The 20,924-nt window shown below is 50.8% G+C and overlaps 1 protein-coding gene across 1 annotated transcript in view; it reads left to right on the forward strand.

The window, feature by feature from the left end:
- Positions 1 to 211: 211 nt before the first annotated feature.
- Positions 212 to 20,924, forward strand: part of LGR6 (leucine rich repeat containing G protein-coupled receptor 6) — a 151,521-nt gene continuing 130,808 nt past the window's right edge. The window contains exon 1 of the mRNA XM_069875745.1: positions 212 to 332. Within this exon, the coding sequence (XP_069731846.1) occupies positions 259 to 332 (74 nt within the window). The 5' untranslated portion in view covers positions 212 to 258. The remainder of the gene's footprint in view (positions 333 to 20,924) is intronic.

The raw sequence follows: 20,924 nt of genomic DNA on the forward strand, positions 1-20,924 counted from the left end.
AATAACCAAGATCATTCAACAATGCTTCCCTCTCCCCGGCTGCATCCCTGCCACCCCAGGACCTGCCGGAGGGACCGTGCCCACTGCGGGCATCCAGCCCCTCGCATCCCCCACCAAGCCAGCGCCGAGGAGACAAGGATGGGCAAACTCTTCTTCTGCGGCGCCCTCCTGGCCCTCTGTGCCCGCTGCCAGGTGGTGCTGGCAGAGGGGACTGTTCCCCCGTGCCCACCCCAGTGCCACTGCGAGGAGGATGGCATCATGCTCTCGGTGGATTGCTCCGAGCTGGGGCTTTCGGAGATCCCTGCCAACCTGAGCCCTCTAACAGCTTACCTGTAAGTACACGTCTTGCTGGTTTTTTGGGGTTTTTTTCTTTTTTTTTTCTGTTTTTTTTTTTTTTCTGGACACCTTCACCATCTGCAGCTTTCCCCCAGCTTGCCCCATTTTCCTGAAATTAAATTTCCTCTGGAAATTAGAAACTAAACAAAATAACAACCAAAAAGGCAGATATTGCTGCAGGACCTGCCAAGCTTAAGCCAGCTCCCCCTCCTCCCCGCGCCCCTCTGCAAATGCTGTTTATATTGCGATGTTATGCACGCTTTGTTTCTTGATTACAGTGGATCAGAGGAGCTGATTTGCTGGGTAGGTTCGGATTGTCTGAGAACATAATGGAGTATTTATACTGAGCAATTAGTGCACACTGCTCTGGGACCCTTCTGTCAAACATTTCAATAGCTGTGATAACTCATGGCTTTCAGGGCTTTGGGCTGAGCTGGCCACCAGCAGCGCCCAAGCTGCCTCTTTGAAATGAATGTTAAAGTCTTAGGGGGGGCGCTTTGGTAGTTTTTTTTGGTTTTGCGGAGTTTTTCTGGTTGAGTGGGTGGGTTTTGCTATTTAAAAATTCTCCATGGTCTGAATGTTTCCCATCCTTTCTGGTATTAATACCCTAAAGGGTTAAACTACCACAGGGACCCATGGGGTTTGTTTCTAGCCCTGAGATGGTCTCAGTGGTCCCATCTGATTGGTGATGGTGATGCCTGGGGATGTCCTCAGGGTGAGCAAGGGACTTCATGGAAGGATCTCAGGGTGTGACCAGGAGGGGAAACATCTCAAGTTGGCCCTGGGGAAAATGTTGGTCTGTTTTTTCACAGAAAGTGCTGCAGCCACCACCTCCAGCTGCACAGCAGGTGGGCTGGTAAGGACCTTGGCTTTCTCAGCTAGAGATGCAGCCAAGGAGCTGCCAAGGGGAGCTGTGTGTACCACGATCATAAAGAACAACCAGGAATCCCCAGGCAGTGCTGGGGACGTTCATTGTGTCCATCATGCTGAGCGGGGGCTTGTGTCCAGGTGTGCCATACAGAATATGTTGCTGCTTTTCTGCTGTTCCTGGCTTGTCCTGCGATGCGGTGACTTGACCGGCAAAGTTAAGTTGATCTGTTCGGGAAGGATTTTGCAAAGCCAGGTTGAAGCTGTCACAGCTGGATAAGAGTTTCTCTGCTCATCCCGCTTGCCAGAAGAGCACGTTGCTTTATGTCTTGGGCTAACCATGGGATGGCCGGAGCTGTATGGGGTCAGCTGAGAAAGAAATGTAACGGAGAAGGACGAACTTTACTGCCGAGCATGAAAAATGAGAGAACTCTATAATGCGAGCTGTATTTCCCTGGCAGAGGGAAGCAGAGAGCACTTGTCACACAAGGTGTGTGCTGTATAGAGACAACCCCCAGCACACACCCAGGGAGTCTGGAGCCAGCTGCCTAGGAGTGAAAAGTCACTACAGCTCCTGAGCGTGTCCTGATGGAGGTGAATTAAAACGTGGGCTGTAAGCACAGGAGGCTGCGGAGCTTTGCAGCACTGACGTTGCTGCCAGGGCAAGCAGCAGCCCTGCCAGGCACCCTCTCCGCTTTTGCAGTCATCAAAAGACAGGGCACCCACGGCTCCGACTCTGCAGAGAATGTGCTGGCTGTCACTTCTGCAGGATTGTCATGGAATCGCAGCATCATAGAATGGTGTGGTTCGGTTTGGAAGGGACCTCAAAGCCCATCCAGTCCCACACCTCCCACTGGATCAGGGGCTCCAAGCCCCATCCAGCCTGGCCTTGAACCCCTCCAGGGATGGGGCAGCCACCCCTGCTCTGGGCAACTTGGGCCAGGGGCTCCCCACCCTCATAGAAAAACATTTCTTCCTAAGATCTCATCTCAATCTCTCCTCTTTCATCAGAAAACCATTCCTCTCATCCTATCCCTGCACTCCCTGATCAAAAGCTCCTCCCCAGCTTTCCTGGGACTCCCGAAAGGAGGTTGTAGTGAGATGGGTGCTGGGCTCTGCTCCTGTGGAACAAGTGATAGGACGAGAAGAAATGGCCTCAAGTTGCACCAGGGGAGGTCTACATTGGATAGTAGGAAAAATTTCTTTCCTGACAGAGTGGTGAAGCCCTGGTGGAGGCTGTCCAGGGCAGTGGTGGAGTCTTCATCCCTGAAGGGGTTCAAAAACCATGTGGCCATGGCACTTTGGAACATGGTTTGGTGGGCACGGTGGGGTTGGGCTGTTGGTTGGACTGGAGGAGCTTAGAGGTCTTCTCCAACCTCAGTTATTCCATGATTCTATGAAAAACAGCACATTTGCTGCCTATCCCTTAAACACTGCCTGTGAATTAATGAAGGAGATGTAACAGAGTCAGGGAAGGTGGGCTGAACAGGGAATTGATGGAAGAGGACTGGAGAGCCCTGTTTTTGTCCCTGGCTTCTTGTGCTACCATCAGGAAGTCACGTAGGTTTCTCAGTTGTAAGGTGTGCAGTCAGAGCTGGTTTGACAAAGCAGATAGGCATAAATTTTGCAGAAAGTATGGATATTTGAGAGAGATCTAAGCTTTTCATGTAAATTTCGGCTTTAAATCCTCGTTCAGGTATGCAAAGAAATGCCTACATTGTTTTGGAGAGCTGCAAGTGCTGAAAAGCAAGCCCTGTAATGGCAACACGGAGCATGGAGCTGGAGGGCAGCTGCTCCCAAAACTTTCCACCTCCTTTGCTCCATGCCCTGTCTTCTAAGCAAACTGCTGGTGCTCCTTTCTGTGAAGAGCAGGACTCCCTCAGGAGCAAAATAAAGGTTCCTCGTAATAACCTATGATTAGACACTGCCTCACCACTAATGAGCTCAGCTTCGCACCACATCCTGACAGCACTGTGACTCCGACAGGTCTGCCTCTCTCCAGGAACCCTGCCCCTTGCTCACTTGTGCACCTCCTTGATTTAAACGTAATCCCACCCATGCTCAGGTGGCCAAGAAGGCCAATGGCATCTTGGCTTGGATCAGAAACGGCGTGGCCAGCAGGGCCAGGGAGGTTCTTCTCCCTCTGGACTCGGCACTGGGGAGACCGCTCCTCAAATCCTGTGTTCAGTTCTGGGCCCCTCACCACAAGAAGGATGTTGAGGCTCTGGAGTGAGTCCAGAGAAGAGCAACAAAGCTGGTGAGGGGGCTGGAGAACAGGCCTGATGAGGAGCGGCTGAGAGAGCTGGGGGTGTTTAGCCTGGAGAAGAGGAGGCTGAGGGGAGACCTCATTGCTCTCTCCAACTCCCTGAAAGGAGGTTGTGGAGAGGAGGGAGCTGGGCTCTTCTCCAAGTGACAGGGGACAGGACGAGAGGGAATGGCCTCAAGCTCCACCAGGGGAGGTTCAGGCTGGACATTAGGAAAAACTTTTTCCCAGAAAGGGTGATTGGTCCCTGGCAGAGGCTGCCCAGGGAGGGGGTTGAGTCCCCTTCCCTGGAGGGGTTTAAGGGACGAGTGGACGAGGTGCTGAGGGACATGGTTTAGTGATAGATGGGAATGGTTGGACTCGATGATCCATGTGGGTCTTTTTCCAACCTGGTTGTTCTATGATTCTATGATATGATTCAAACTTTTCCAATGAAGGCATCATCTACGAGCTTGCAGCTGGGGTCAGGGAGTTTGGAGAGAACCAAGTTGCTTCTTCCTAGGGCCACCTCGCCAGGAGGCACTTAGACACACTGGTGTCTCATTGGCAACCCTGGAGAGAGTCTGGAGGGAGGTTGTCCACGTTAGATGACACGTTCCTGCCACCTGCATTGCTCCTTTTAGGAAGCCTGAGTTCAGTCAGGGCTCAAGCGAGCCCATTTCTCTGGAGCAGCACAGACCGTCCTGCCTGGTTCATCACATGGAGACTGGCAAAAACCTTCCTAGCATCTGACATATCTGGGGAAGTGAACTGTGTCTTAGTCTGGACTCAGAGCCCACAATGAGACACAAAAGATCACTACACCCTGTCCTATTCAGCTGTGTCCAGAGATCTGCATCAACCCAAAAAGGCTGAGCTATTCAGAGAACAGCTTTAAGCTTTAGCTGATGTGCCAGTAAGCCCTGACAGCAGTGTGTCAAATACCTCTTTCCATGGCCAAATGTAGGAGAACTGCTTTTGGGGCTGGCAATAGAGATGGGCTGGAGCTGATTGGGGCTCTCTGGTGAGGGCAGCAGCAATCTGAACATGCAGAAGGAGCCTGGAGCTGCAAAGGCAAAGGTGCAGCAGATAGGAGATTATGCAAAGGGGCATGGAGCAGGAAGGAAAATGGGATAGTACTCATAGGATTAGCTTAGCTTCGATCCCTGGCACCACTGCCAACCTCACACGTGACCTCACCTCAGATTCCCTGGGGTGTGGAAGTGGCACATTGCACAGGCTGAGGGAGCTCAATCCTCAGGCACATGGCTGTCCCTGTGCCCATCACCAGGTAGCAGGGCTGTGGGTGGGGGCAGGTCTTCAGCACAGAGTGACCTCACTGCTCCTGGCCCTCCTCTGCCCTCTGCATCTGGGTACCAGCCCCTGGCAAGGAGGACTGGGGGCAATGCTGGGAGGTAAAAGGATGCTCTCAGTTTGCTGAGGCTGCTTCTGCTTCTTGAAAAAAAAAAAAAGTCACTGTGTTGCTGGTGCCTGCCAGGTCCCTCCTAGGGCCACACTGGCCTGTCCAACCATAGCTGGCAGGAAATAGAATCATGGAATCATAGAATAACCAGGGTGGAAGAGACCCACCGGATCATCAAGTCCAACCATTCCCATCAATCACTAAACCATGTCCCTCAGCACCTCGTCCACCTATCCCTTAAACACCTCCAGGGAAGGGGACTCAACCCCCTCCCTGGGCAGCCTCTGCCACTGCCCAATGACCTTTTCTGTGAAAATTTTTTTCCTAATGTCCAGCCTAAACCTCCCCTGGTGGAGCTTGAGGCCATTCCCTCTCGTCCTGTCCCCTGTCACTTGGGATAGGGGCTCAAATAAATAGGGGCTCAAAGAAATTGAGTGCCTGGACTCAGCAAAGGACACCCATAACAGTACCCACAGAGGGAAAGGCCACAGCAGTGGCATCGTGGTCATGCGTTCAGGTCATCTGGCCAGAGAGCGCACACTCACTGTGGCCCAAGCTGGATACATACGGGTGGGAAATGATACATCTCACAGTGCCTTATCCCAGCCTGGACTAAGGGGACATGAGGAGCAACTGGAAGGATTTCCCAGAATCATGAAATATCTTAGGCAGGAAGACAGCTCTTGGGTGTCTCTGATCTACAGTCCTTCTCAAAAGACGTCCAGCTTTTGAGCTTGGCCAGGACCTTGTCCAGTAGGGTTTTGAGTATCTCTAAGATTCCCTAACCCTTTTCCCATTTTTTACCATCCTGATGGCAAATGTTTTTCTTAATATCTGACTGCAATTTCCTGGGTTCCAGCTTGTGCCCATTACCTCTTATACTTCCCCTGTGCAACTCCAAGATGAGTTTCCCTCCATCCTCTCTGCACTCTCCCAATCGGTTGTTAAAAACAGCAGTAGCATCCCTCCATTTCACCTTCTCTTGTGAAGGCTGATCAAACCGACTTGTGTGGGCACTGCCTGGGACACGGGGGAGCAAGGAGCATTGGGGTGAGGGAGAAGGGAGCATGCAGGCTGGTGGGAATACTGCAGGATTTCAAAAGGGCTTAAAGGTCAGGCTGCCTAGGTTTGACTCCTAATTTAGCACCACAGGGGGTCTCCTGTGGCTCATGGTGGATTTTTGCTGGCATATTGCAATGAAGATCCCATGAGGGAGCACCTCCCAGTGAAGTGAGGAGGAAGAAGGACACAAACCTGTAGGATACCAGCCCTCAGAAGCAGCATGGCTCAAAGCTCAGCTGAAGGAATCTTCCCTACTTCCCCAGGGTCCCAGGTCCCCATGGTGCCAGGCTGTATCCCTGCTCTGTGCCCCCACCCCAGAAGCACTGGGGACAACCTCACTGCATGCAACGTTGCTGCTCTGTCCTGGAAAACTAGCAAATACCTGGAGCAAAAGTAGCTGATAAGGTTGTCAGGCTGTTGCTGTCACAGCAGAATTTAGGGGAAGAAAGAGTTGCAGAAAGTCCAGCTGCTCCCATGTATCACCAGGCAGCTCGGGAGGCTGCCTAGACAGAAAACTTCTTGTTCCCCATGTTGTTTCCAATGAGGTAAACGGGATCAGAGCTCTCAGGGCTGTTCTCACCTTGCAGAGACATTTTGAGACATTACCTGGCATATAGCATCCCATGCTCTCCCCGAGCTACCCTCAGACATCAGGTGCCACACAGCCCTGTGAGAGGGAGCCGCTGGGGACAGGGATGCTCTGATATTAAGCCAAGCAGACACTTCTCTGGTCAAGTAACACTGCATCCAGTGCAGGGAAAAAGTGAGTGGAAGATGCCTCTTTCTTGATATTGGCATTTTTCTAAGCACCCACAAAACTCTGGGCAGGTGAGAAGGCAGCAGAGTTTGAATGTCCAGGGAGGGGGTTGAGTCACCTTCCCTGGAGCGGTTTAAAGGACGGGTGGACGAGGTGCTGAGGGACATGGTTTAGTGATTGATGGGAATGGTTGGACTCGATGATCCGGTGGGTCCTTTCCAACCTGATGGTTCTATGATTCTATGAATGTTTACTCCAGCTTTGCAGTGAGACAAGAAGCAATGCTGATGGCAGCTCCTCTCAGCCTCAAACCCTACTTGTCTGCCCCAGAATCTACCCTCTGCAGCCCCCGTCTTGGGAAAAAGGAGGACAGACCCCACCACAGCTCCCTAAGATAGGAGGCACCCAGAGGAACGAGGGCACAGGGAGGGGCACAGGACTGGTGGCTGACCTGTAGGAGCCTGGGGTGGCATCGCAGTGTGAGGAGGGTTGTTGGGGCTGAAGGGATGACTGGGCTTTGCAGGAGGCTGATGAGGAGATGGCATCTCCTGTAGTCATGACAGGGATTTCTTGCGTGCCTTTGGGTGTTAGGTGAGAGCCACCCAACGTGAGGAAACAAGCAGAACTGCCAAAAGTGCAGAGAGCACCAAATCCCAAGACAAGGTGTAAATTAAGTCTTTCCTGGGGAGCATCCCTGCTCTCTTGCCCTGGGTAATTTTGCAAAGAGCGGTGAGTCACCATCATGTGGCTGATGCTTGCCCAGTGCCAGGGCCCATCCACAGCCTCTTCCTTGTGACGCGGTGACCACAAGAGCCCCAGCACTGCACCAGGACCCATCCAAACACACCACAACCATCAGCCTCACCCCAAAGAGCTCCCAGACCCTTCTACTTCTCAGGCTATGATACAGCACAGGATTTCCAAAGCCACTCCTGGGTTCTGGTGGTCAAACCGATGCACCAAGGACTGTCTTCTGCTTGATTTTCTCTTTTGGAAGACTAATGGGAAATGCCACTCCTGCCTGTCTGCGGTTTCACCCTCAGAAATGTCCGGCGTGCCTGAAAGGATGCCAGCCATAGCAGGAGCAAGGAGAAATGTTTATGAGTTGTGGTCCCAGATGTGAGAGCTAAAGCTGGTGAGAGACATTAGGAGAGCTCTACTCTAACACACACTCTGCAGTGGGGTCATAGGTTTATGTTCACTGTTTAATAGCTGTGAGGCACTTTCCTCCCCACCGCCCCCCCCACCCCCCAACTTATGGAATAACAGGTGAGAGTTTCCCACCTTGAGGATTGGTTTCCTCCAAAGGGGCCCTACAAAGAGCGTTCACAGAGCTTGCTGACTCCATATGGGCACCCCAGGAGTATACAAGCTTGTTCTGCATTCTTCTTGCATCCTTGTCAGCAGGATTTCAAAGCAGCCTGAAGGTCAGGCTGCCTGGGTTCAGCTCCTAATTTATCACCCCTGTTACATCCTCAGTGTCTCCTGTGGCTGACGGTGGCTTTTTTCTGGCATTTTGCAATGAAGATCTCGTGGGGGAACGTCTACAACCATTAATGAACACCAACACTTTGAGATACCCAAATAAGCTGGGCCAAACCAAGATCTGATCAAGTCCCAGCTATCAGGGAGAGCTGCTGTAATGAGCCAGAGACTGACTAGACTTTCCCTTCTGGAGAAGGCAAGCGAAAACTAACCTGTAAGTGTAGCCCTTGTCCCTGTGCTCCCCAGCCTGCAATGAGGAATCAAACTGAGCAGATTTGGAATCAGGGACAGCCTGGGAGTGGCTTGTGAAAGAAATTGGAAAGCCACCCAGAAAAAACACAGCTGCTGGGCATGTGCTTACAAATGGCCTTTTGTATCCCCTGGGCATCATGCAACTCTTGCCCCAGCCACACCTGAGATTTCCCAGTCCCTTGGCCCACAGCGCTGCTTAGAGCAGGCAGAGAGCAGGGGCTCTTCATCCCTGCATCACTGCCCTGAGCTGATGCTGCGGGTGGTTCCTCAGCCCAGGGCTGGAGGCTGCGGGCAGCGGGAGCTCGCCGAACCCTGCAGCGAGCAGACAAAGTAGTGGTGGGGGAACCAGTGTCCCAGAGGGACTGGTGGTGCTCGGAGCAAAGCCAGAACTGCAAGACCATTAACAGTGAGCCTGAGGAGTGAATTTGATGGATGTTTTCCCAAGGAATACATTACTTCATTGAAAGGAGAAAGCTTAATGAAAAGGAACTGTTTGTTGTGGGACTGTGAATGGGAAGAAGGCAGTAGCAAGCTGAATCAAGAGAGATTAGTTCAACGTTTTCACTTCAGGGTGGATTTTTAAAAAAATATATTTGCATATTTTCACTTGCTGGCGTTAGGCTCACCTGCAGGCAATTTAATATTCACATTGCAGTATACCAAAACTATCAAAGAAAATCATCCTGATGTTTCTAAAACACAAGATCCTGATTTTTTTGTTCCATACTAAATATTGACATGTTGGCCCTTTGTTCTGGGTTCAAGAGAAAGGATAGGTTGAAATCTCTAAATTTCCAATGAGATTAAATTATCAAGTTCATGGCATCTTTTCTTATCTCCTGCTGCATCTTCATGTCCCAGCACCCTTCTCCACCACAAGCTCTGCTCCCTTTTACCATTTGATATCATGAGCCAGAAATGCTTTGGATCCAGCAGTGGTTTTCTTTACTTGGCTGCTGCTATCCCAGTTAGGTGATGTTGGGATTCATGGGATGCTGTGCTCTCCAGAGACAGCCAATCCAAAAGCAAGTGTTGTAGCCCCCAGATACTTCCAGCTACAAGAGATGGAGCTGTAGGTGACAGGGTCAAGGGCTGTGGATTTAGTTCCACAGATCATAGAATCATGGAAAGATTTGGGTTAGAAGGAACCTTAAAGATCACCTAGTTCCACCCCCTGCCATGGGCAGGGACACCTCCCACTGGATCAGGGGCTCCAAGCCCCATCCAACCTGGCCTTGAACCCCTCCAGGGATGGGGCAGCCACCACTGCTCTGGGCAACTGGGCCAGGGCCTCCCCACCCTCACAGAAGAACATTTCTTCTTAAGATCTCATCTCAATCTCCCCTCTTCCAACTGAAAACTGTTCCCTCTCACCCCATCCCTGCACTCTCTGATCAAGAGCCCATCCCCAGCTTTCCTGGAGCCCCTTTCAGGACTAGAAGCTGCTCTAAAGTTTCCATGGAGCCTTCTATTCTCCAGGCTGAACAACCCCACCTCTCTCAGCCTGTCCTCAGATGTCCTCGTATGATAGCTGAGTCCTTCCCAAGATTTGAGATCAAATGGAAAGAGGCTTCCTTGGCTGTTTGGAAGTGATAGCAGGGTGTCTGTGGCACTGGATGTGAGCAGATGTCCACTTCTTGGTTTGGCACTATCCGAGTAGGGCTGCAGCAGGTGAAATGCAGGATCTGCCCCATCCCAAAGCCAGCAGCTGGTACTCGGGTCTCTCTGTGGGTGAGGGAGCACCCAGAGCTTTCCTGCACTTACTTCACAGCTGGCAGCAAGCACTGCATTCCCTGGCAAGAAGGGAGCAGGTGTACGGATGAGGAGCGTGGTGGGAAAGGCAGCCCAGCAGAGAGGTTTTGGGGCTGTGCTCCAGGGTGACAGCTACGTGGGACTTCCAGCAAACCTCCTCTCTCCTTCTTCCCTCTGCTCGCCACAGCTGGGGAGCTTGGTTGGGACTGAGGGTGGCCAATCCCTCCTGCTCGCATTCTGAGGGATGCTCCACTCCTGGTCTCACCTGTCAGGGTACGTAAGGCTGGGTGGAAACTGGCACACCGCGTCCGAGGACACTGGCCGCAGCAGAGTGGGGCTTTCTGCAAGTTGTGTGCTTCCACTGCAAATGCCTCCCTCCATCCTCCCCCCTCTCCTCCCTGCCCGCCCCCCAGGCTAAATAATATGCCACAGCCTCCCCTCTCTGCCTCCTTTACTTGAAGAATAAGCTCATAAATCTGCCTAGGGCAATGAAAACACTGAGCTCATGGCCCTTAGATCTGTGCGGGAGGAGCTCTAGCTGGCGATTAAAGGAGTTTAGGGTTTTCTTTGAAAAGCTCTTTGATTCTGGCAGAGGCTCTGGTGCCAAAAGGCAGCGATGGAGCTGCAGAAGTCTCTCCCCCTCTGCACCTGCCTGGGTCAGGGAGCAGCAGGAGAGGGGAGGGGGGAAAGGGAAGTGTGGCTCTTTCCAGCTCCCAGCAGCGGGGGCTGCAGGACCCCCATCACCTCCTCTCAGGAGGGAGCACCCTCTGCTAAGAGCAGGGTGGCAGGTGCTGCTGCCTTTGAGCTGAGACTTCAGCTGGGGTGCCAAACTGCCTCCACTGCTGCTCCCATCAGGTTCATCTCTGAAAGAGTTGGGTTGGATCTCAGTGAGCCGGATGGATGGATGCCAGCCCTGAAACAGGCTCCAGGAAAGCTGGGGATGGGCTCTTGATCAGAGAGTGCAGGGATGGGGTGAGAGGGAACAGTTTTCAGTTGGAAGAGGGGAGATTGAGATGAGATCTTAAGAAGAAATGTTCTTCTGTGAGGGTGGGGAGGCCCTGGCCCAGTTGCCCAGAGCAGTGGTGGCTGCCCCATCCCTGGAGGGGTTCAAGGCCAGGTTGGATGGGGCTTGGAGCCCCTGATCCAGTGGGAGGTGTCCCTGCCCATGGCAGGGGTTCAGAACTGAATGGGCTTTGAGGTCCTTTCTGACACAAACCATCCTGTGGTGCTATGCTCCTTCTCTTGGCTGCTCTGAGATGGGTCAGAAGACATCTGGGAGCCTTGAAACAGGAATGAGCCACCATGATGCATCACAGGAAAATAACTCTGAGTGGGGCAAAGGGCACAGAGGGCAGCCCAGTGCTGAGCTCCCTGCAGACAGCAGGGAGCCAGGGAACCAGGAGAGGCCGTGGGGAGCCAGAGAGGCCTGTTGCACACAGTGGGTTTGTGTGCGCACGCAGGGATCTATTGAGTGCAGGGGCAGCTTTGCTATACGCGCTGTCTTCAACATCTCTTCAGCTCAGGGCCAAAACAGCAGGTTCTTGCACTGCAGGTTGTGTTTGCAGCTGCAGTCCTGCACATGGAAGTGCCTGTTGATTAAGGTATTTTTGTGCTTTCATGTGGTGTAAGACAGCACAAGATTTATTGGTGACAAAAGCATGAATGCTGGAAGCCTTGATTTATTGAAGAAGGGGGAGAGGAAACATGTTGCAGCCCATGCTGGTTAGCGTGGTGTGTCTGAGCTGAGCCAGCACATGCTGTGGTAACTGCCCTGCTCCTCCATGAGGTGCTCTGGCTCATCTGGCGATACCACAGGGTAGACTTGCTCCTCTTCCAGGGGATGACTTCCCACTGACCACCTTGCAGATGCTTTGTGGAAAGGGCTTGTCCTAGGTGGAGGGACACAAAGACTCAGACTTTTGGGAACAGGTAGGTGCCCCATGAGTTCTGGCTTCCTGGACTGTTCTCCAGCTCTGTCCCAGCCTTATGCTTTACCCCAAACAAGCCCTCTCCTCTTCCCATGCCTCAGACTCCCTATATTTAAAGCACTAATAGCTTCCCTAAAGTGCTTTGAGATCAACTGATTAAAACAATGCTAGAGAAAAGGGCTGGAGCCTCTCAGCCCTTTTCAGCCACATGTCTAGACCTCTCGAACTCAAATACCTTTTAAAAGTTCATTAAAAAATTCTTGAGCTTTACATTTGCTCAGCCACAACACGAGGGGAAGCAATACTGAACTCTCCTTTCATGTCTGCTGACCTCATCGCTTCTCACTTATGGATGCAGCCACAAGGCAGTGAACCAACCAGAAAACCAAAATGTGCCTTGGGAGCTGCATCCAGCGGCCGTTTAGAGGCTTGTGGGCAGCACTGGTGAGCTCTGCCGAGGAAGTGAGCCCAGCTGGTGAACTGCAGCTCGGCCAGAGCTTCCGTAAACCCCAGTTCTTTTGTCTAATCTGTTTTCTAGAGGAAGCTACCTTGCTTGTAGCATACTTCTTCCTGAATGTATGGGGGTAAATAACAGCAATTTCAGCTCTTTGGCTAAACCAAAAATAAAGAAGGAAAAGATTGGCCTGCATTAAACAAACAGGGTTGGTGTTTGTTTTTTTTTTTTATTTTGGGTTTCCCATGCAATTAAAACTAAACCAAACCAAAACAAAGCAAGTTTGGCTCAGGGTATCCCTGAAACATTTGGCTTTGACCTAAAAAGCAATGCTTTGTTTCATTTCAAAGATGATTGAGGGCTGGAGCATCTCCTATAGGAGGACAGGCTGTTGAGGCTGTTCAGCTTAGAGAACAGAAGGCTCTGGGGAGACCTGCCAGTACCCGAAGGAGCTACAAGCAAGCTGGGGAGGGACTTCTAACAAAGGCACGTAGGACAAGGGGCAATGGCTTTAAATTGGAGAGGGGCAGATTTAGACTAGAAATAAGAAGGAAATTCTTCACAATAAGGGTAGGGAGGCCCTGGCCCAGGTTTCCCAGAGAAGCTGTAGATGCCTCATCCCTGGAGGGGTTCAAGACCAGATTGGATGGGGCTTGGCCCACCTGGTCCAGTGGGAGGTGTCCCTGCCCATGGCAGGTGTGGAACTGGATGGGCTTTGAGGTCTCTTCCAACTCAAACCATTCCATGATTCTATGATCTTTGGGTTACCCGAAAATTTTTAAACCCTTTAATGAAAGAGCTTACAATGAAGTGTCCCATCATCTCCCCATTGTTCTTTCAGCCGAACACAGTTTTTCTGTGAATTTACTTTTGGCCAAAATGCTGTGGGTTCTGCCTGACTTGGAAAGTCACCTGGCTGACCTCGCGCTGTCACTTGTTTTTCCTTTCAACTCTGTTTCTGCCTTTCTGTTCCCTGTTGTATGGACACACAGGACTCATGGGAGCATCAGCCGCATTCCAGGGCTGCACTGACTTCCCAGGAAGATTAGGGAGAGGCTGGGAGAGGGGAGGAAAGAATCCATGAAGGCTCCTTTAGGCTTCAGAGAGCTCCTCTGGCTCTTCTGACTGCTTCTGGCTACTGCCCAGGCACCTTCGAAACACCTTTGAAATGTCTCCAGCATGTTGGGCACTGTGACTGGGCTGGAGGGGAAATCCACATTCCCTTTGAAGTCTGGATACCTGAGCAGTCTTAGAATTATAGGGCTGTAATATCCAGGAATGTGTGGGGCTGTAATTGTGACTTAGATCCTCGGATGAAAGGTGCTATGTACATATGAAAGGTATTATTATTATTATTGCTATTATTATTGCTATTATTATTACTATTATTATTATTATAGGCCTGCAATATGTGGATTGGAGATGAAAGTAAGTACCAAACAATCCTGAAATATGAGATGTATCTTAAGGAAATTTCAGCCTGGAATTAGGTTTTGTCTACATGGGGGGAGCAGAGCCGTCTGTATCCCCTTTACTGACACCTCTGGGGCTTTTATGGAAGAAGTCCTATATGTAGGCATCATTCCCAAACCCAAGTTGCTCTGACCGTCAGAAGAGCATCTCCAGGAAGAGCTATTCCAGAGCACTTTTTGCAGAGAAAATAACATCAGAAATTTTTACCCTTCTTTCTGAGACTCTGCTGCCAGGCAGATCATAGCCATCACAAAATAAGTCCCTGGCACTTGAGCCACGTCCACTATGAGAAGTACAGGAACTGGTGACTCTTGGCAGGGCTTAGAGGTGGGGGTAGAAAATGGAGCAAACTCCCAGTATCACAGAGCAGCAGGGAGAGCTAGTGAGTGTGTTGGTCCTCCTGCACTACAGCAGAGAGATGGCCAGATCCATCCTGTGCTCATCATCCTCTTTCCAGACATCAATCACATTTCCTGCTGAGCAGCCCGAGAGCAGAGCACAAAAAAGACAGAGATCAGCTTGAATCCTTCATACAGTTTGTGGTTCTGCACAACCTTTGCCATCAGCCTCGAGTTGTTTCGTAGGATCACGGAATCATGGAATAGTTTTGGTTGGAAGGAACCTTAAAAATCACCTAGTTTCACCCCCTGCCATGAACAGGGACACCTCCCACTGGATCAGGGGCTCCAAGCCCCATCCAACCTGTCCTTGAACCCCTCCAGGGATGGGGCAGCCACCGCTGCTCTGGGCGACCTGGGCCAGGGCCTCCCCACCCTCACAGCAAAACATTTCTTCCTAAGATCTCGTCTCAATCTCCCCTCTGTCAGCTGAAAACCGTTCGCCCTCATCCTATCCCTGCACTCCCTGATAAAGAGCCAGTTTCTCCTGTCCTGTTCTGCCTTTACATCTCATTAGCAAGGGGGGATGTAAGTGAAACCAGCTGCTGAGGTGGGGCTCCCCACGACAGCTCCTGTGATGATTTTCTCCTGTGTCATGGGCTCTGCAAAGCATTAGGTTTCAACCTAGCATGAAGATCCAGCTGCCTCTCCTGGAGAAGGTGGGGGCAGATTTAACCTGCTCTGATTTGCGTCAACTCTGAAAGCCCCAGCAAAATCAGCTTGGGTTTTTCCACTCACTTCAAAGATTCTGGCTCTCCTGCTCCAGGGGCTACCAGCTATGAGACCCGCCTCTGCACTCAACTGGTCTTGCTGAACCAGATGCACAGGAGGCAGGTGGAAATGGGAAGGACTATTTTGCTAGAATTGGATCCTTCCCCACAGAAGGCTTTCTCCTTTCCTGGGTAGCAATGCTGGATCTGGCTAGCACATGCTAGATAAGATGTGGTACTGGAATCTAGCTGCTGAGCTCCAGCAGGAACCAGGGCTGCCCTGTTGGACCTGATCCCTGGAGCAATTGCGGGAGCAGATTGAACTGACTGCACTGATGCACCCAGAGGCTCCTTTCAAGCATCGAGACCTCCATTCCCCTGCAGTGTTGTGTGAATCGGTAGGCCTTTCATGTTTTAGCCTGGATGAGCTTTCATTTACCTGTGGCTGTGAGGTGGGATGGTGACTAACTCTGTTTGCAAGGCTAGTGCAATACACGCTCCTTCACGATCTCCTTAAGCCTCTCTCTTGCTGTTTCTGTGGCAGCACGTCAGTGCCCAGCACCATGTGCAGCAGGGCAGCTTCTTCTGGACAGACGCTTCCCAAAAAGGAGCAGGACAACTGTCAGGGATTAATGTGCAGGAAATAGGATCATAGAATCACCAGGTTGGAAAAGACCCACCAGATCATCGAGTCCAACCATTCCCATCAATCACTAAACCATGTCCCTCAGCACCTCGTCCACCTGTCCCTTAAACCCCTCCAGGGAAGGGGACTCAACCCCCTCCCTGGGCAGCCTCTGCCAGTGTCCAGTGACCCTTTCCAGGAAAAATCTTTTCCTAATGTCCAGCCTAAACGTCCCCTGGTGGAGCTTGAGGCCATTCCCTCTCATCCTGTCACCTGGGAGAAGAGCCCAGCTCCCTCCTCTCCACAACCTCCTTTCAGGGAGTTGGAGAGAGCAATGAGGTCTCCCCTCAGCCTCCTCTTCTCCAGGCTAAACGACCCCAGCTCTCTCAGCCTCTCCTCATCAGGCCTGTTCTCCAGCCCCCTCACCAGCTTCTCAGCCTTTTGGCTAAGATCAAGTGTAGAGTAGTAAATAGCTGCATGCTGGTTGTCCTCAGGGATGTCACTGGCTACAACACTCTTGCAGAGGAGCTGATTCTCAATGGACACTCTCTGTCAGATATACAAATGAGGAATTCAAAACCCCTGCAAGGAAGGACTCATAAAACCTTAGCATTATAACTGCCTGCTGGTCTTGCAAGGAGCAGAGGAAGATCTGGAGTGCCAACCAGAGCCACTTGGACTCCAGAATCATCTCAAGAGTCTTAGAACAAACAACTTTCTCAAGAGATGCCCAGAAGCTTATCCTAGGTGCAACATTCACATCAAACAAGATCTCATCTGAAGAGCAGACACTACCTGGAGAGCAGAGCCTTGACAACTGGACTTGGACACAGCCACATAGCTGAAAACTGTCAAGCAAAACTCTCCACTAAGGAAATACAGGCAGGTTTTCAACAACCCTGAATTAGCAGAGGTACCCATGGAGCCAGAGATCATGCCAGGCATCTGAATATATCTATAAAAAACATTTGCCCTGATAAGGCGTGTGCCAAAAGTCTTTGAAAGGGCTGTAAACCACAATGTGTCTCTAGCAAGTGGCCCGGGGGAGTTGTTGTGCCCAAGTCTGGCAAACAGAAGCCCCGTGGACCACTTTGTGCATCCCTGAGCAGGTCTCTGCTCAGCTCTGTGAATGCCAGGCACTGCGACTCAGGTTTCACCACTGTTGTGCTTCTTCATTCTCTTCCTGTGCATTTGCCCCGTGGCCAAAGTTTTCTGACCAACACATTCCACGCATGCTGGCTTCTTGGGAATTTTTGTATTTTTCTGGTGAAATATTGCCTCTGCCTTGTTACTCCCTGTGCCTTGTGAAACCAGGCGTGCAGAAGCAGGAGCGGGTCATCCACCCAAACCACAGGGGCCACAGACCAAAGGCTGAATCGAGGGAGGTGAGTCAGGTCCATCCACAGAAGTCTGTCCATTGCTAAACTCCCACGAGCAAGGTCTGGCTCCTCAGCAAGAAGGGTTCACCTCCCCAGCCCTGCCTTGCTCTTTCCCAATGGTACTGATAAGTGGAGCTTTTCCCCCAGCAGAGTTGGGAGCAAAGGGAGCAATGGTGACTCACCACCACTTGGGGTTGTTTAGCCTGGAGAAGAGGAGGCTGAGGGGAGACCTCATTGCTCTCTCCAACTACCTGAAAGGAGGTTGTGGAGAGGAGGGAGCTGGCCTCTTCTTCCAAGTGACAGGGGACAGGATGAGAGGGAATGGCCTCAAGCTCCGCCAGGGGACGTTCAGGCTGGACATTAGGAAAAATTTTTTCACAGGAAGGGTGATTGGTCCCTGGCAGAGGCTGCCCAGGGAGGGGGTTGAGTCACCTTCCCTGGAGGGGTTTAAGGGACGGGTGGACGAGTTGCTGTGGGACATGGTTTAGTGATTGATGGGAATGGTTGGACTCGATGATCCGGTGGGTCTCTTCCAACCTGTTTATTCTATGATTCTATGATTCTATGCAATGTGTGCTGGAGACAGGAAGGCTCTCGTTGCCCACTTGACAGCAGAAGAAAGGCTTTTCTTGGTGCACAGGGACCACCCACCAGAGAATGAGACAAGGCAAAAACTGTCATGTTCTAACATCTTGTGGCTTCCTTTCCATAGAGTCTGTTGCAGTTTATGGGAACCTGCTAGTTGCTGGGGATAGCAGAGACCATCCCAAGACAAGCCAGCTCTTGGCACCTCTGAAATGCAACCTGCCCCAACCCCCTGCCAGGCCATTTCTAGTTATGGATGGAAAGTACCTCAGTCCAAATCCCTGTGGGTGTCTCATTGCCCTTAGAAGGCAGCGAGCATGGTGAGAAATGCAGCTGGTATTCATCTCTTACCTTGGGCTGTGAGTTTTAGCCAAGAACCCAAGCTGCTACCACCACCATGCAGAAGCTCTCCTCCTCTGCTGTCATAAATGCTTGGAGACTCTTCATCTATAAATCATGCACAGTCTTGGGAGGCAGGTCTTGGATGCTCGCTAGCCATAAAGACCCAGGCTTTTCTGGTTTACAGTAGGGAGGATGCTGGCAGGATCAGTCGTTTCCCGGGAAGGGTTCAGAAATGAATGGATTGTATCACTCGCTCCAGCACTGATACCGCAAGGGAAGTCAGCCGGCAGGGGCTGCATCAGTTTAGAAGACAAGATCGACAAGAGCCTGTCTGCCATGTGTCCCCACAACCAAGATGAATCCCTTGAGCTGGATCCTCAGTCGCTGCTGTCTTCATAATTTCCTTAGGGAAAGGCCAGAAGTCAAAGGCATTTTTCAAAAGCTTTCAGCCATAATGTTTCATTTTGGGAAGTCTTTGGTCTGAACAGAGATAATTTTCAGCCAAAAATGGCTGAAAACCACCAGCAATTTTCAATTCCAATAAAAATGCGCTTCTCCATTTGACAGTGTCAACAACTGTTTGGTTTTGCTCCTCGCTCATTACAGTTTCCCGCAAGAGGAATCAAAGGTCTTCAGGAAGTGATTTCCTGGGATACAAATAGTTTATCCATCTCGCTCACCCAGCACTGTGCCTTCTCCAGAGACCGTTCCTGTTACCTCCAAAGAGATGCAGAATGCTGCCTCTTGCCCCAGGGTTTGGGATGGGTGTGGATGAGATTTATTGAGCTCACTGCCTGGTGACTTGCTCCACCAGCTCAAAAAGGAAGGATAAACCCCAACTCAGAATGATGCTGGCTAATAAAGCCACGGCTGGAGGAGGTTGACAAATTAGTTGGGAAATTCAAGTGTTTTGGGACAGTAATAGAGCCTTATCACTTCTATCTATGAGACTATAAGAACAGGAATATTACCTGGTGAAGCAAGTGGGTAGCAAAGTTTCTTCCTTTGACTATCCTGGGCTCTTTCAGCTCCAGCTCAGTCAAAAACAGTTCACACTTCCATTAATTTGCCAGCCTCCAGCATCCACACGCTTTTACTTCTGTCTCATAGATTTTTGCAGGCTGGTCAAGGCACTTTTCCCAGATTCTGTTATCACAGCATGAATTCATGGCCACAGCCATATTAAAATCATCCTTTATTTAATCCCATTGTTGTTCTTCATCTTCTAGATCATGGTGTAGATCATAGTTGCTATTATGGACAGGATTGTGCTATATCTTGATAAATGAATTCAATTCTAATAGATAAAACACTTTTATTCACTTTATATTCAGTTATTTCTATACTGTTGTTCATCACTTATGTAATCTTCCCCCTAACCCTGTTACTCACAGCTTTATGGAGACAGAAGGACCTGTGTCCCACACAATTGGTTACAGCACAAGCCTTCTAGGGCAGGACACATCTATACCATGATTATTCTAAAGGTCCAGAAAATAATGATTAATTGTCACATTCTTCTGGCTGGCAGATATGAGAGAATGCCTGGGTAGTTTTGTGTCTGAGGTCAAGACTTTGTGACATCAGAAGGTTTCAAGGGTGCCTTGGGCTGTCCTACCTGCTCCTGTTCTCAGCTACAGTTTGAACTCCCAACAGACCCACTAAGACTTAGAGGGGCTTTTTCTTACCCTATGGTTTTGATTTATCTTTGCAGGGGTTGATCTGTCCTAGCTGCAGAACTGCATTTTCTCTTAGTACAGGAGGCAGACCTGTGGTTGGAATGAAGGAGTTTGCTACCCGTGATTTCTCTCATAATCCTACTTGTTTCGAAGCCTGGGTCTTGGATAAGCCACAAACCTCCAAGGCTGGGACCACCTCTCTCCATAGCATGAAGCAAAGCCCCAGGTTGCTTGATTGTGAGATTAAAACCTTCAGGAGAGAGAGCACTGACAGGTACTCTGCTCTACTCCATGCTGGTGCAGCCCCACCTTGAGTGCTCGGCGCAGTTTTAGGCACCACAGGATAAAAAGCATCTAAAGCTGCTGGAGAGTGTCCAGAGGAGTGCACAGAGTTAGTGAAGGGTTTAGTGCACAAGCCAGATGAGGAGTGGTTGAAATCACTTGGTTTGTTGGTTTGTTCAGCCTGGAGAAAAGGAGACTGAGGGGAGACCTCATCACGCTCCGCAGCTTCCTCACAGTGGGAGGAATAGGTGCAGAGCTCTTCTCTCTGGCAACCAATGATAGGGCCCAAGGGAAGATGCAAGAAGATGCCAGGGAGGGTTAGGTTGGATATTAGAAGGTTCTTCCCGCAGAGGGTGGTGGAGCACTGGAACAGCTCCCAGGGAAGCAGTCACAGTGCTGAGCCTGACAATATTCCAGAAGCATTTGGTATTGCCCTCAGCCCCCATTGTGAATGTTGGGGTGTCCTGTGCAGGGCCAGGAGTTGGACTCGATGATCCTTGTAGATCCCCTCCAATTCAGGATGTTCTATGATTCTGTGATATGTTGCTATACACACAAGCTATGCATCATCAAACAGACCTGAGAGGAGACCTCTCTTTGCTCTGGTGTAGCACTGACATTCCTGTGTTAGGCACTGGAGGTGCCCCAAGGGTCAAGCAGATATTGACTTACAAGTTTTCAAAGCAGCAGCCTTGTCATAGATCGGCTCAATGGAGGATCCCATTATGACAGAAGTACTTGGCAGGTTACCTTGAAAGCCACAAGCTGTCTGTCAGAAGCCCTTTCTCAGAGGAGAATCAGAGCTTGGCAATGGTCCTGCACTGTGGAGCTGTTAGAGATGTCAAGCACATACACTGTCCGCTCAGGGAATGGAGACCAGGGAAGCCACCTGC

This window comes from Phaenicophaeus curvirostris, chromosome 24 (assembly GCF_032191515.1).
Source record: "Phaenicophaeus curvirostris isolate KB17595 chromosome 24, BPBGC_Pcur_1.0, whole genome shotgun sequence".
NCBI classification, from domain to species: Eukaryota; Metazoa; Chordata; class Aves; order Cuculiformes; family Cuculidae; genus Phaenicophaeus; species Phaenicophaeus curvirostris.